Source organism: Oncorhynchus clarkii, chromosome 17 (assembly GCF_045791955.1).
Source record: "Oncorhynchus clarkii lewisi isolate Uvic-CL-2024 chromosome 17, UVic_Ocla_1.0, whole genome shotgun sequence".
NCBI classification, from domain to species: Eukaryota; Metazoa; Chordata; class Actinopteri; order Salmoniformes; family Salmonidae; genus Oncorhynchus; species Oncorhynchus clarkii.
This window is the reverse complement of record NC_092163.1, coordinates 12,424,967-12,441,128: the sequence shown is the minus strand read 5'-3', so window position 1 is coordinate 12,441,128 and position 16,162 is coordinate 12,424,967. Positions and strand designations below refer to the sequence as shown.

General features: G+C 45.0%; 2 protein-coding genes across 3 annotated transcripts in view; one reads left to right on the top strand and one right to left on the bottom strand.

Annotated features, from left to right (window-relative positions):
* LOC139370283 (coiled-coil domain-containing protein 85A-like) overlaps window positions 1–2,638 on the bottom strand; it is a 32,698-nt gene extending 30,060 nt beyond the window's left edge. For both annotated transcript variants that reach the window (XM_071109673.1, XM_071109672.1), the window contains exons 1-2: window positions 2,246–2,638; window positions 1–1,081 (exon numbers count right to left, since the gene is read on the bottom strand). The exon at window positions 1–1,081 is cut by the window's left edge and continues 87 nt beyond it. In XM_071109673.1, the coding sequence (XP_070965774.1) occupies window positions 1–1,081; window positions 2,246–2,482 (1,318 nt within the window). In that variant the 5' untranslated portion in view covers window positions 2,483–2,638. The remainder of the gene's footprint in view (window positions 1,082–2,245) is intronic.
* A 660-nt stretch (window positions 2,639–3,298) lies between these two features.
* On the top strand, window positions 3,299–15,514 carry LOC139370282 (protein transport protein Sec23A-like). The gene is made up of 17 exons (XM_071109671.1): window positions 3,299–3,494; window positions 4,920–5,145; window positions 5,497–5,554; window positions 5,818–5,904; window positions 6,339–6,575; window positions 7,294–7,521; window positions 8,774–8,932; window positions 9,527–9,642; window positions 10,212–10,416; window positions 10,628–10,717; window positions 10,851–10,957; window positions 11,276–11,429; window positions 11,822–11,899; window positions 12,679–12,840; window positions 13,327–13,413; window positions 13,836–14,057; window positions 14,327–15,514. The coding sequence occupies exons 2-17, from the start codon at window positions 4,925–4,927 to the stop codon at window positions 14,414–14,416; spliced, it is 2,301 nt and encodes a 766-aa protein (XP_070965772.1). The 5' UTR covers window positions 3,299–3,494; window positions 4,920–4,924; the 3' UTR covers window positions 14,417–15,514.
* Window positions 15,515–16,162: the final 648 nt, after the last annotated feature.

The window sequence follows — 16,162 nt, the reverse complement described above, 5'->3', positions numbered from 1 at the left end:
CGAACTTCATGTGGTCTGGACTCCCACTATACTGGTGCCTGTGAGTCTCTGGACTGCCCCCGGCCGACATCACACAGCCCTTCTCATGGTGCTGATGCTCTGGCGTCCCCAACCCTAGATGTGCCTGTCTGGGCTCGGGGCTTCCACAGCAGCTACCGCCCCCGATGCTCCCCCTGTGGTGCCTCTGGTAGAGCTCCCCGGCGCTACCGCCCTGACCCGACCCAAGGAGGTGCTGCTGTTTCTGGGAGAGAAGCAGGTCGGAGCTGTGGAGGTGGTGGTGCTTGGTGGATGGGTGCTGGGACTCGGAGCTCCGGCGTCCCACGTTGCGGCCGTACTTCTCGGGGCTGAGCCCCCGCATGGAACGGGCGCTATGGGTGTGGTCGGGCACCGAAATGGAGCCGCAGCGGGGCCGGCAGAGCTGGGGCATGGCGTAGGGATACTCCAGGCTGGTGCTACGGTGCCTGCCCTGGGGGTGAGGAGGCTCAGGGCTGGAGGGGATCTCACGTTCTCCACACACACTGCCAGCCCGGGGCTTTTGGAGATGCTCCGGGCTCCCAGTTCCACCGCCCCCGAGGCTACCGGCGTGTGTAACCAGGTGGAGCTGCTTGTGGTGGGGGTGATCGGAGCTGTCGGCGCTCCCCGCGCTAGACGTACTACTCCCATCCCCCACGTCCCTCATCAACAACCCTGTCCCGGGGACCAGCAACAAACTACTCTGGCTATCGATAGAATTCCTACACCCTCCTGCCACCCCCACCACACAACCTCCCCCCCCTCCTACTCCTACACCACCAACCCCCACCCCTCCACCACCTCCTCCTCCTCCACCTTTCTCCTCGTCGAGTAACAAACAGAGTTCTTTGAGATCCAGGTTCTCCCGGACCACCTCGTCCTGCCGCACCTCCAGCTCCTTGAGCTTCTGAAGGTACAACGTCACCTCCTTCCTCATGATGGAGGCGCTGTAGCGCCCCAGTCGCTGCCACTCCCTGGACACCCGCTTGCCCTTCTGACGGTCGTCATCCAGGAAGCAACACAGGTCCCTCAGCTCCCGATTGTCCTCCTGCAGTTTCTGGTTGATGTCCTGAGGAGAGGAGAGGGGATGAGAGGAGTGGAGTGGAGAAAGAGAGGTGAGAAGTGTTCATTAGTGCTATTTTATTCATTCCCTCTTATCTAGGTCCTACTGGGGTAGAAATCTATTATTCGAGGAAACCTCACTTTAATATCATGTCAATCAAAGACAGAGTCAAATAAAAATGAAAATCAGCTGCTCATAAACCTCTGTATTACATAAATATGGATGTGAAAATGTTGGATGTAAGAGTGGTAGAGGGCAAATAGGCCGTGAGTGAGCTGAGAGAGGGAGGGAGGACAAGCAAAGCACCAGGCCAGAACATACCGCTCTCTCTCTCATTTGCTACATGATGGCATCTTTGCCCAAAGTTCTTCACCTCCCCTAATTGTCCATAATAACATACACCTCAGACCCTCCAGCACGTGTAGTTTAATTAGGTACCATGGTGCTTCGGGCTGGGCCTTTTGGGCCTGCTCTCTGAAGCAGCCAAGGATCCTTCCTCCATCCCCATGTGCTTCATCTCAGTCGCTCCTATCTCATTTTAATGAATCCCAGAGTATCGGAGTAGGATGTTAAATCAAGTTTATGTAGCTTGGAGAAATAATAAGATTATGCCAGGATTATTATTGCTAGTTTCACTGCACCAAATATGATTTGGGAGAGAGAAGTCATATATTTGGGGAGTTTAATGAGTATTCTGGGTTAAATAGCTTTACTCTTATAGCCTAGTAGAATTTTGTTGATGATATTCCAAGAGCAAGCATCAAGGTTGCGCCACAGGCCTACTCACCAAAGCTCTTGCAAAGGAGATGAAGACTAAAGACAACAGGTGAGTGAGTGAGAAAGAGAGAAGAATGATGATGCTTGACATTCAGCCCAGATGCCCTCTCACTATGCTTTCTGATGGAAGATGATGGATGCACACACAAGTAGGCTCATGCACGCTCACAGATCCATGCACAGAGAGGGGGAGAGAGATCTTGTCAAATGAAATGAACTTATATACATCCTGCCTCCATTTCATCATGTGGACAGCGGCGCCCTTTAAAGAACGCGCAAACTCAACCGCGAACACCCTCTCATGCTGTGCGCGCTCAGGTGCGCCAGTGCGGCCTCCCCGCCGTTAACTATGATCTCATCTTTTTAGAAATGCCATGCGCGCCCATTCCTCACCTTCAGTCCTCTTATTTCGTTCAAGTGTAGCTGGAGGCTGCGATTGACCTCGCGGATCAGATTGCTGTGGTCCAGTATCACGCTCATTTTATCTGTTTCAGACCGCCGGAGCCGCCGCACCAAATCCTCTTTGGTCCACTTGAGAAGGTCCTCGTCCTGTATATTTGAGATGTCCTCCGCTGGACTTTCACTCTTTGTTATGGACAGCGAAAGCTGTGGCTGACTAGCTTTTTCCATCCCTACGGTTCCGTTGTCGGGAATACCGGCGACAACAGGCTTGAAATACAACTCAGAGGGCACTGACAGTCAACCTCCGCTCGCATCAGCCGCACAAGTCAAACTGATCCGGAATTACCGTTCGAAATCAAATCGCATAGTTGCCTGACACTTCAGCCCCCAAATGCAACAGCTGAGGACGCCGCCGACTCCCTCGTCCAACAGTGAAATATAGCCCTAGAAAAGGCTACGTGCAGCTATCTAACATCCCGAAACCCCGGCATGGACTGTTTTTTAGTTCATGCAAGTTTGCACCTGAATGCATCCACATTTAGTATCTTCCGTCCTGAAGTGAAGGGAGCTTCGGCGGGTAGCGGGTTGCTGGTGCGCATCTCCCGCCTCTTGTAGCTGTACAGTCCAATACATAAGGGAGGAGGAACCGCTGTAGCATCGCCAGGCAAGTGCACTGCGCGTGAATAGAGGGAGAGAGCGTGACTGCAGTGACTAGCAGAACCTCCTCTCTCTCTCTCTCTCTCTCTCTCTCTCTCTCTCTCTCTCTCTCTCTCTCTCTCTCTCTCTCTCTCTCTCTCTCTCTCTCTCTCTCTCTCTCTCTCTCTCTCTCTCTCTCTCTCTCTCTCTCTCTCTCTCTCCATCTCTCCATCCAAGTGTCTCCATCAAATGATGCGGGGGTGATGGGTATGCTTTGGTACCCAGCGCCATCTACAGATCAAAAGCCATGGGCTACAGCATTTCGTCATCTTTTTTTATGGGCCTATAATAAATTCAGGACATCATTTCCCATGATCCTCGTGTGCGTGCTTGTATCCCACGTCATGGACACGAGGGCCAGAATATATAGTAACACGTCATTCTACTGAAGTAGAGGCACACCGGCCGGGAGTTGCCCCCTCAGGCTCGTCGCTCTCTCATTCTGTTTGCGCATCGGTATTTATCACCTAAATGCTGATCCGATTTATTACAGTATAATATTTATTTACCTTCGTCTGGATTTCCAACCGGATCTGTATAAAAGGTATGGTTCTCCGTCTGATCTGCCTGCATCAATTTGATGAAAAGTGTCTAGCTAGGCCATTCTGTTTGCGTTCGTCCAGAAAAAAAGCCGACTAAAGGCTGGGTTAGTCCGTTAGCAAGGCTAGCCTAGTTAACATGTATCGTTAATATAACTTGCATGATCGTGTTTTATATCAAGTTTACATTAGAAACACTCCCGGAATTTGATAAAATGCTAACTAACGTTACCTAAGATTTCGATTTTTCTAGCTAACGTCAACTAGAACCTGTCGCTAACTAGCTTGTTGTTGCTACTAGCATCCGCCTCCTTTCAGGAAGGCATCTCTACCAGGGACGAGATCCTAAAATGTGATTTGTGATACCTGTCTAACCATTTAACTACTACAACATGCTTGTAGTTAAATGTTGCCAAGATGATCATCATTTGGTTCCTAGTAATGGCCAGTAATAGCTAAGATGGGCCAGTATATTGCATAGCTAGAAGAAACAGCTAGTCTGTCCATGTAAGCACTCCGTTCTGTAATCAATGGATCGATGCTACTTCGAGTGAAGGGTCCTGTAGGCCAGCTGTCAATCACCTGGTAGAGCTGTTTGACGCAGAGGGTTCCCCTGAATGAAAGAGTGGAGAGGTGCGCGTTCATTTTGGTTCATATCTGAATTAGATAGCTGAAGTGAACTATGGTTTGGAACAGACAGTTCTGTCTTGATAAGTGTGTCAGAAGACCTTCAAGTGGTGGTGGTCTGTTCCATAACATTACATGGAATTGCATTACAAGGAAACGTTTCATAACATTCCATAACCCTGTGTTTTGTGCAATCATGTGACATGCCTGTATTTTTACCAAATTGCAGCTTTAATGCTTTCCCATTGAACTCAAAATGTCCCCTTTTCTTTTCATGTCAGATGTTCCAATGTCATCATCAGACAATTTATTAAATGTTTTGTGTTTTTCTCATTTCTAGATAAGATCTGATAAGAAAAATGTACAGGACTTCCAAAGCTATAGACATCTGGTTACTGCCGTTCATACCTACCGAGGCATATAAGCCCAAGTCTCACACGTCACTGAAATGTTACGTAGTTGAAATAGGTGTGACCAACATTTATGTAGGATTCAAAATTAGCCCAGGTATTCTTAAGTATAAAAACGTGCCAAGCAGGTTTTGATGACGAACATCATCGTCATCCATATTCCACATAGGCCTCCACCTATGAACTTGGAACAAAGCCATGGAAAGATTGAAAAGTGAGCATAGTTCACACCGAACTCCAGACTCAAACAGCTCTCGGAGAAGCTAAGACAGACTACCTGCCCTTAGCTAGAGCTAGTTTAGCTATCGGACTAACTTCTCTCCATATTTATTTAACCTTTTATTTAACCAGACAAGTTTATTAAGAATATCTTCACTTTCTTTCCCATTGAAGTTGCCATGGCGACATACCAGGAGTTTATCCAACAGAATGAGGATCGGGACGGCGTGCGTTTTAGCTGGAACCTGTGGCCCTCGAGCAGGCTGGAAGCTACCCGGCTGGTAGTGCCTGTCTCCTGCCTCTTCACCCCACTCAAGGAGAGGCCAGACCTGCCACCGGTGCAGTACGAACCGGTCCTCTGTAGCAGGGCCAACTGCAAGGCCGTACTAAACCCGCTATGGTGAGTATTTGAGGAGTGGAGGTGAATGTTGCTGTTTTAGGCTGAGCGAGTGTTTTTAATTGTTGCTTGTTGACGTTTTTACAAGCACTTAGCTAAAAGCTAAGCTATGTCCAACGACTTACATGGCATCTCTTTGTTTTCAACTTCAGCATTTTATTCTTCTGAGAACTTACGTCTCGGGTGAAGGGAAGAGTAGGAGAAGAAAGGGATCATCAACTAAGTTTTTAATATCTTTAGGAATGCTTAGGTGTAGCTACAATCACTCAGGGAAAGCCTCAGGCTAGGTGACAGGTTTGTTTGACTCCTGTACACTGTATCCAAGTAGCTCTGTCTTTCCCCCCCCCTTTGTAGCCAAGTTGACTACAGAGCCAAAATATGGGCGTGCAACTTCTGCTTCCAAAGAAACCCAGTGAGTACACCACAATGGACTATACTGAGCTGTCGGACCAAACACTATTCCACCATAGAATATTCGAGGCGCATAATGTACCATTTAGACCTATAATAATAGTCATATCTGTAGGCAGACTACATACATTCCTGTGTTTATACTAGTCATATTCCACAAAGGAACACAGCTGGTGGTAATAGGAATATCTTTAAAGTGGCCTGTCTACATTCCTCTAGCAGGTGAAGCTAACCACTTTTGTCTTCTCGTTCTCTCCTTCACAGTTCCCCCCGTCATACGCCGGCATATCGGACGTAAACCAGCCGGCTGAGCTCATGCCACAGTTCTCAACCATTGAGTACATAGTGCAGGTAAACGCGTACAGTTCTACATGGAGATCACTGAACTCTGAACTTAGACACTATGTTCTGTACACGTGCCTGGCTTTGTAGTTGCACATCTCAACCCACAGAATTTCTTCATCAAATATGAATGTTTCTTTAATCCTCAAGTTGAGTTACCAGCCACAAAGAATGTACTGGAAAATGTGCACACCACATGACATTATCACTTTTAAGTTGATCATTTCTTTAGACATTCTTTGTCTTTGCTGTTAATTGTAATGGACGTTGTCAATTTACAAAGTTACAAAAGTCACCTCAAAGTGTATCACATGTCATGTGACACCATCCCAAGAACTCAAAACACTGCAACATAGAAAAACCATGTCAACTCAAAACTAAAGACCTCAGCACTTTGTTTCTGTGAAATAACATCTCCAATCCCGTCTCTGCCACCGATGTAGCGCGGCCCCCCGAACCCCCTCATCTTCCTCTACGTGGTGGACACGTGTCTGGAGGAGGAGGACCTGCAGGCCCTGAAAGAGTCCCTGCAGATGTCCCTGTCCCTGCTGCCCCCCAACGCCCTGGTAGGCCTCATCACCTTCGGACGCATGGTGCAGGTCCACGAGCTGAGCTGCGAGGGTATTGCAAAGAGCTACGTGTTCAGAGGAACCAAGGAGCTTTCCTCCAAACAGATCCAGGTCAGTCAGTAACTGTTACATATGGGAAGGCAAGTAGTCTTGAAAATGTTTTCATTCGTTTTGGGAAAAGATCTGGATTAATTGTACTAAGATGACTGTAATATGACGACAACCGCGGGCCGCATTAAATCTTTCACGGACCGCATTTGGCCCGAGGGCCGTATGTTTGAGACCTCTGATCTAGGTCAAAGTCTGCTTTGTCCATAGAAATAGAATAGGATCTTTGTTGTGGTCGTTTGTCATATGATCATGTCTAGGTGTCCTTGTATCAATTGGAAATTAAATGACAATAAAACAGTAAAATGGGGACAGGATACAGGTCAAAGACAGCCAGGTGTCACAAGATAGGATAAGAAAATATGATTGGCTCTTTGGGATGGTTCTGAATGACAAATAATGGGTCTATGCCACTGCAGGGGTAGTGTTTCATACAGATTAAAAGCCCTAGGGTCCTACCACCCAGAAACAGAGCGTTCGTCCTATACAGCCGACAGGGAACATTCCCTTAGTCTGTCATGTAATATTCAAAAACATTGTCAGAGGTACTTTGAAATACAGTGTTGTATATGATATTGTGTACAGTCAGAGCGTTAGGCCTATATAGAATAGAGTCAAGAGACTGGCCAGGACAAGAAAAACTCTTAGGCTGCCATGCAATATTCCACAATACCATTGTTGAAAGTCCATGAGAACTCATAGCTCTCTTTCTCTCTTTCAGGAGATGCTAGGCCTGACGAACCCATCGGCATCTGGGCCTCAAGGTCGTCCCGTGGCCCCTCAGGATCCAGCCGTCACCTGTCGGTTCCTGCAGCCGGTCCATAAGGTAGACATGAACCTGACAGACCTGTTGGGAGAGTTGCAGAGAGATCCCTGGCCTGTACCACAGGGGAAGAGACCACTGCGGTCTACTGGAATAGCACTGTCCATCGCCGTGGGCCTGCTGGAGGTAATAACAGTTACATAAGCGTGCATACACACACACTTACACAAACACACACTTACACAAACACACTATGTACACATTTTGTGCGGTGTACCAATAACCTGATTCTCTGTCGTCAAAACTAAACTGAACCTTACCCTCTCTGACATGTCACAGGTTTCCACTAACCTTTGACAAACTTACTCTCTCACACACACACACAGACATTATCTCTTCAGTTAGGTCTGCCAATAGTACCACTCGTACTTTCTGAGGTCAAAGGTCAGCTTCTTTCTTTTTGCCTTATTTCTCTCTCTCTCCACTATCCTCTCTTCCTCTCTCCAGTAACACAACTAACATGCTGTAGGTACATGTTAGAACAGCTGTGTTCCCTGCTGTCCGGTCCTCTGGTGCTGATGTCTACTGATAATGTCATGATTAGAGAAATACATCTGAAGTCTTAACTTCATCCATTCTGATGGTTCTAACGATGAACTTCCCCTTAAGGTGCTGTTTGGAAACCGGGTCCTGGTCTGTATGGTTACTTAATAGGAATGAGTTTCTTGAAGGAATATCGGTAGTTTGGTGAATCCTTACGGTGCCTGAGGGTGCATTTGCATACAATTTCACAGTCAAATCACTTGGGATGTCACTGTAATGGGGAAATGATTCAGTTTAGAGTAATTAACACAAGGCTTAGCGTATGTTTTCCCTTCATGTAATACACAGTATATCCCGTGTTCTGTTTGGGACGGTCATTTGTGTACGGGTTGGCGGGTCACTAGACTTGATAGTGAATGTTCTGGATCGTTGTCATATCTGATGGTGATGCCAGACTGGAGGTACAAGGACACAGGACACTGATTGTTAATGTGTTCTGTGACACTGTGATTTCGTAGCGGCTGAGGTTGTGACTTCCTACAAGCCTCTCGGCGGGTTTTTACAGAGCATTGGTGCTGTGAGATTAGAATGTAGGGGTTACAGAAAGACATTTTCTCTGCTTCTGTTCTGGAGGTGTCTCCCTGTTCCATCTTCTAAAACCGACGGGATTTAGATTGCTGTTTTCAACGATTGCTGTCATTATTGTTCACCTGGAGATTCCCAATACATTCAGTTATATCATACTACAGTTAAATCAGACTACAATAACCTAATGGCAGCTTCTGTGTTGGCAGTCACATCTCAGTCAGAAATGCCATATTTATGGTTGAATTAATCAAATAAATAAATCAAATCTTGACCATACTGACCATAGCCACCGTCTTTCCACCCCCAGGGTACGTTTCCCAACACAGGGGCCCGTGTGATGATGTTCATGGGCGGACCCCCCACCCAGGGCCCCGGAATGGTGGTGGGAGACGAACTCAAGACCCCCATCCGCTCCTGGCATGACATCACCAAGGACAACGCACGGCATCTGAAGAAAGCCACCAAGGTCAGTCCAAGAATAACAGAATGGATAGCGTAGAATTCACAGGAGGTTGGTGGCACCTTAATTGGGGAGGACGGGCTCGTGGTAATGGCTGGAACTTTATAGGTAGAATGGTATCAAATACATCAACAAATGGTTTCCATGTGTTTGATGCCATTCCCTTCTCTCTATTCCAGACATTATTATGAGCCGTCCTCCCCTTTGAGCCGTCCTCCCCCTCCACTGGTGCAATTTTGTTTTACCATGCTGCGCGACACTCCTTAGCGCGGCAACAAAAACTAATAACAATGGTGTTGGGGCGGCTAGCGGCACTGTTTCCCTCTACTCCGGATTCCATCTTTAAGACTACGCTAGTTTTTAGAGCTAAGATGGATGAAACAACTTAAGCGATTTTTGTCTTAACGTAGTTTAGCTTAATTATTTTTCTTTCACTCACATCAAGCTCAAATATTACGCTCAGGTTTGCGCTCTCTTCTCTCTCCATACCTCTTCTGTTGAGGTATGTTCATGGAAACCGATGCTCCAAAGAGTTCTCAAGGTGCTACCCAGCACTGTTTGTATATGTTGCAAACGGTTCCCTTGTTTTGTTTTATTCAGTACTACGACGCCTTGGCGAACCGTGCGGCAGTGAACGGCCACAGTATTGACATCTACGCCTGTGCCTTGGATCAGACCGGACTTCTAGAGATGAAATGTTTATCCAACCTCACTGGGTTAGTACCAGTCTCAGACGACCTACGACTGACCTGTATCCTGTCTTCACCTGATTTCCCCTAGTTGTGCTGAATCCCTCATGTCCCTGGTGATTTGAGAACTGTCTACTGAAGCTTTTATTTGATCGGAATAAGAAATAGCTTTTGTACAATTCCTCTACATTCGATAGAATGACTTTTCCAGAGACTTCATCCTCACTAGCTCATTGACTTTTCCAGAGACTTCATCCTCACTAGCTCATTGACTTTTCCAGAGACTTCATCCTCACTAGCTCATTGACTTTTCCAGAGACTTCATCCTCACTAGCTCATTGACTTTTCCAGAGACTTCATCCTCACTAGCTCATTGACTTTTCCAGAGACTTCATCCTCACTAGCTCATTGACTTTTCCAGAGACTTCATCCTCACTAGCTCATTGACTTTTCCAGAGACTTCATCCTCACTAGCTCATTGACTTTTCCAGAGACTTCATCCTCACTAGCTCATTGACTTTTCGTTTTGTATTCATATTTTAATTATGCTGCTGAATATTCATGGTTTTTTCCCCTCCCGGTTTCCGTCCTCTCAGAGGTCACATAGCGATGGGCGACTCCTTCAACACCTCTCTGTTCAAGCAGACCTTCCAGAGGGTGTTCAGTAAGGACCACAACGGAGAGTTCCGCATGGCCTTCGGAGGCACGCTGGAAGTCAGTACGTCCAGGGAGCTGAAGGTATCGGGGGCCATCGGGCCCTGTGTCTCCCTCAAAGCTAAGGGACCGTGTATATCAGAGAACGTGAGTCTTTCAGGCCCATACAGAATCCAAATAGGGTTTAAAAAATATTTTTAAAATCCAGAAACGGTCCCAAAATTCCCAGCTTTTCCAGAATTTCAGGAATGTTTTGCGGGAATTGTTCAACCTTATATTCTAATGGCATTTTCCCCACTGGAAGTGAATTGGGAAGCTGTTTTTCATTGACTTCAATGGCCCTTTGTCTCTGTTACAGGAGGTCGGTGTTGGAGGAACAACGCAGTGGAAAATCTGCAGTCTCAGTCCCTCCACGACGTTGGCCTTGTACTTCGAGGTCGTCAATCAGGTGAACACACTTCCCTTTGATCAAACACCTCAGTGATTACTTATGACGTGGTTTTTAGTATTCAAACAACAGGATGTTTACCGATATTAAATGTACTCCTATCCTAACTATTGTAGTTATTTTCTCTGTGCAGCACAATGCCCCAATCCCTCAGGGTGGTAGAGGAGCGGTCCAGTTTGTCACCCAGTACCAACACTCCAACACCCAGAGGAGGATCAGGGTTACCACCGTCGCCAGGAAGTAAGTCTTCTCTCTCGCTTTGGAACAGTAAACAGGAAGTGGGTTTGCAGAACTGCTACATCGTTCTTGACTGAAGTGTGACTGAACTGACAGCCCGTACAATATATATATGCAAGACTCTGCATTTTGTACACGTTGCATTTCTCACATTGTCTTTAAGCAGTGAGTTACCACAAAGTCAATATTGGCTGTACAAATGAGGATGTTGACATTCGCCCTATCCTGTTAAATGACTGGAAGTGGACGTGCAGCCTAGACACGTGCGTCAGTCTCGCCCTGCCCCTAACCTGTCCACTCCCTCTTTCTCCCTCCATCCAGTTGGGCCGACGCCCAGTCCCAGATCCAGCACATCGAGTCGTCCTTCGACCAGGAGGCGTCGGCGGTCATCATGGCCAGGCTGGGCGTGTTCAGGGCCGAGTCGGAAGAGGGGCCGGACGTCCTGCGCTGGCTGGACAGACAGCTCATTCGCCTGGTGAGTGACAACTAGGCTGACCAATGTGTGACAAGCTTTGTAATCTCATTGGGCATTGGTCCCACCTTGGCTATTCCAAGAGACTCGCCTGTTGTTCTTCACATAGCTGAATGTATGTAGGACTTGTGGGTGATTGTGGATAGAAGAATCCTTTGTATTCTTGTGTCTCCTTGTTCTTATTCATTGTAGAAGAATGTAGAAAGGAGTTGTCTGGAATGTGAAGCAGTATGACGCGAATACTAATTCGTTGACAGTTTTTAAATCCCTCTATGATGTTTCGGAAGTTGTGTTGTATACCTAAACTAAAGTAACAGGACTTCATTCAAATGCTAAGTTATGTGTTGATGCCTTAGTTCAAGACGCTGACGTTTGTCTTGTCTCCTTGGTTACAGTGTCAGAAATTCGGTCAGTTCAACAAAGATGACCCCACCTCCTTCAAGCTCTCGGAGTCCCTCTCACTCTACCCACAGGTAAGACTGACACCTAGTGGTACACTCTGGAACTATATGAGCTATTTAATGAGAGCCCTTCAATTACAAGTCCTTCTAATAGAGTAGATCTGGAATAGATTTGACTAGCTCTTCGAGATCTGAATTATTACTTGAGTAATAATGCTTACCTCTAACATTAGCAAAAAATAATATTTATGTCAAATGGGATATATGTACATGAAAAAGTGGTCAATGGCTGTGTCCTAACACCACCCAGCAGAGAAGCAGAGAACGGTGTAATTGGCCTTGTCTGACAACTTAACACCGGCCAGAGGCTTGTATGACGTTGAAACAAAAGGCAATGACTTTGTCAGTTGCTACAGAATCACACAATAGTGTGTCCTTGTACCTCCTGTCTGGCGCCAATCACTGTCAACAGACAGGAGTTTAATCCATAACACACAGCACTGTGTGGCCATCAACCTGAGTGTCACAAACAGAACACTGAAAAGTCATGTTTATTACAGAAGTGGAAAATATATAAATATATAAATCTAAACATTGTGTTAATCACTCTAAACTGAACGTTAACTTTATTCATCTTGAATATTCCCATTGCACAGATAATCACAACTCATAACTTCCACTTAGTTTAGTTGACCTCGGTGGGATATGTACAGGAACATTTGATGATGCAAGAAGCAATATCCCAAATATAAAAAATATATATATAATTCGATAATATTTTTTATATATATATATTTTTTAAAGCATATTTCATTATAATCGTTAGAATAATGTCTCTGTTCTCCCTCTAGTTTATGTTCCACCTGCGGAGGTCGCCGTTCCTGCAGGTGTTCAACAACAGCCCAGATGAGTGTTCCTACTACAGACACCACTTTGTCTGCCAGAACCTGACCCAGTCTCTCATCATGATCCAGCCCATCCTGTACTCTTACTCGTTCCACGGACCACCAGAGGTCAGACTCCTACCAAATACTATGGACACGCACTCTATCTATATAGTGTACTAGATGGCGCCGAAAGACATGGTCGACCAGTTTTTAGCTCCTAGGAAACTTTGCAGTATTTAAAAAATATATATAAAAAAAAAAGTGATTTCTTAATTAAAATTTTCAGCATTTGTATGTATTGTTAGATATTACTGCACTGTTGGAGCTAGAAACATAAGCATTTCACTGCACCTGCAGTAACATCTGCTAAATGTGTATGCGGCCAATCAAATATTGAATTTAATTATAATCAACTTTCTTAGTTATTTGTTTTCCAATCTACTCTGATGTTATGAAACCAGTCTATATATTAGATAATTAGGTCACATTTCCCTAAGGGCAAATTAGTTTAGTCAACTATTCACATGCTCAATGAGTTCCACACTACCTTTCTCTGTAAAATAAATAAAAATGGATGTGAGACTTATCCTGTTGTGTCTGTCTGTTCTACAGCCTGTTCTCCTGGACAGTGGAAGTATTCTCCCAGACAGGATCCTCCTCATGGACACCTTCTTCCAGCTGGTCATCTACCATGGAGAGGTGAGAGGTCACGCTGTAAAACAACGGCGCTGGTGATCTAATGCTAGTTATTAGTAGCTGGAACACCAATACTGTGCTATAATAATAATAATAATAATAATAATAATAATAATAATAATTGATTATTATTATTATTTCCTAGCATCTCAAACTGAACATCATCATGTAGAGCATAAACAACAATGTAAATCACTATCAATTTTACAACAAGAAACAAGACGTGTGTGTGTGTACCTGCCTGATGTGATGGGTTTGAAGAAATGGGATACATATTTGTAGATTCACTATGTCCTATCATTTTCTATTCTCAACATGTTAGAAATTTCTCACAAACGACAAAAAAGAGATTAGTTGGTACAACTAACACCAACACACAACATCCTACCATGACAATAACCCTGTTGTATCTCTCTCTCCACCAGACCATCGCCCAGTGGCGTAAGGCGGGTTACCAGGAGCAGCCGGAGTACGAGAACTTCAAGCATCTACTGGTAGCGCCTGTGGATGACGCCCAGGAGATCCTGCAGACCCGGTTCCCCATGCCCCGGTACATCGACACAGAGCACGGAGGCTCCCAGGCTCGCTTCCTCCTGTCCAAGGTCAACCCCTCCCAGACACACAACAACCTCTACTCCTGGGGACAGGTAATACAATGTTCATTCATTCTTCAAAACGGAAACTGAGAACCAGTTTTTATGTACAATAACAGCTGTGGACCTGATTTGGAAATAGGTTTCATCATGGGGAGTCAATTGTATTTTTCTTAAAGGAATTCTAGTCTTACAAGTGGTAGAGCTTCATGTACCATCTGTCTCTATTCTGCTGGCCATTTTGAATCTGATCCAACTGACGGCAGCTTTACTCTTTTGTTTTCACCATACTCATCACATTTGTGTCTCTTTTCATTCTCTAGGAGACCGGAGCCCCCATCCTCACAGACGACGTCAGTCTACAGGTCTTCATGGACCACTTGAAGAAGCTGGCCGTGTCGAGCGCCGCTTAATGTCCCAGTCCCGGGACCAAAGTGATCGCCTCGTAACCAGACCGATATGCCCACCGTTCTATTTCCCTTCACGATACGTCTGGTTTACGAGGCGACCAAAGTGAAGGACGTGAAAGGAGAGCGGGATGAGAAGGAAAGAGAGAGACATTCCTGTATTAATACAGGGACCTAGTAACATTTCCTTTCCCCACGTATGACCTATGATGGTTTCAAATCCTCTAAGTTATTATCATTCCTGCTTTAAGTTTCCGGAATTTTGCTTCCCTAAAATTGTGATTGACATGAACTTCTCCCCCACACTGGAAAAGCCTTACTGCACCTCAGTTGTAGCCTGGTCCCAGATCAGTTTTTCATGCCTTGATAATGACTGTAGGAGTTGGCTTATACAGCACAAACAGATCTGGGACCAGGCATCCTCAGATATTTATCACAGTTCTTACATTCCATCTCACCTTTATAATAATAATTTGGCTAATGATTAGAATTGGTTTCCTTGTTTGTCTGTCTGTGGTAAGGCATGTAGCTACTGTAGTAGTTTGGTCAATGATTACTGCTCGAGACGCTTAAAATATTTTGATGTGCTTGATAACGTCCTATAGTTTATTTTTTTCCCATTACATTTCCCCTAAATAATGATTAATTTAAATAATGTTCTGATTAAACTGTCAATCTATCCTCGTAGTGCTACTGTTTTCCTTTTGAATACAGAAAGACTGGAAGTTCAATGAAAAATTTTGTTATTGTATTAAACAAAACCTCTTTCTTTTCTAACACATCTTTTACATAGTCTCGTCAACTGACTACATTTTCCACATATCTGTTGTCGCACCATCTGGCATTTTGTACTACTTACCCCGAAACCCCTCATCACTGTTCTTTCACTCGCCTACTCTAGTCTTCCTGATGTCAACACTTGTACTTACTGTAAAAAAAGGGAACGTAATTGATTGATTTAGTCTGACTGATTTGTTTCTTAATGCTATGCATATAAAGTATGTCAAGACAACCTTATTCACCAGCTATGTATTTTATGTTTCCCTCATTATTGTTTTTGTATGTGTTTCTATGTCATATAAATGTGTCAAATAGATCAGCAATACCAGAGATTCATTCATCCTTCCATTTCAAAAAAATGTATGACTTTAGTGGAAGTGTGAACCATATAATTAGAATAGTAGCATTCTGGAACTTCGAGGGTGTATGACATGGCCCCTCTATGGTGAGAACATCCTCATTCACACAGATAAGCTAGGGGTCAGAGGGCAGCTGTCTGGTTCATGGTGTAGCTGACCCCTGATTCCTGTATCGACTGTGTTTCCTGGTATCTGGTCTTAATGGTCTGGCTAGTTTGTCTCATCCTCATTTTGTATTTATTTATTTTATACTTTTTTATTTAACCAGGCAAGTTAAGAACAAATTCTTATTTACAATGACGGCCTACCCCTGCCACCCAATGGGAATCCCAATCGCAGCCAGATGTGATATAGCCTGGATTCAAACCAGGGACTGTAGTGACGCCTCTTGCACTAAGATTCAGTGCTTTAGATCACTGCGCCACTCGGGAGCCTGGTTATTTACTTCAAAGGGACTTGATCAAATCAGTCGCTTCACTGGGCAGTGAGCAATATGGATCTGCATTCAATATTGGAAAAATAACTAGCACAAAAACATCCCATAAAAACATAGCAATTTCCACTCTCACACCCAATGTCCCACAGCACATACACAATCCCATCAAAACACAAC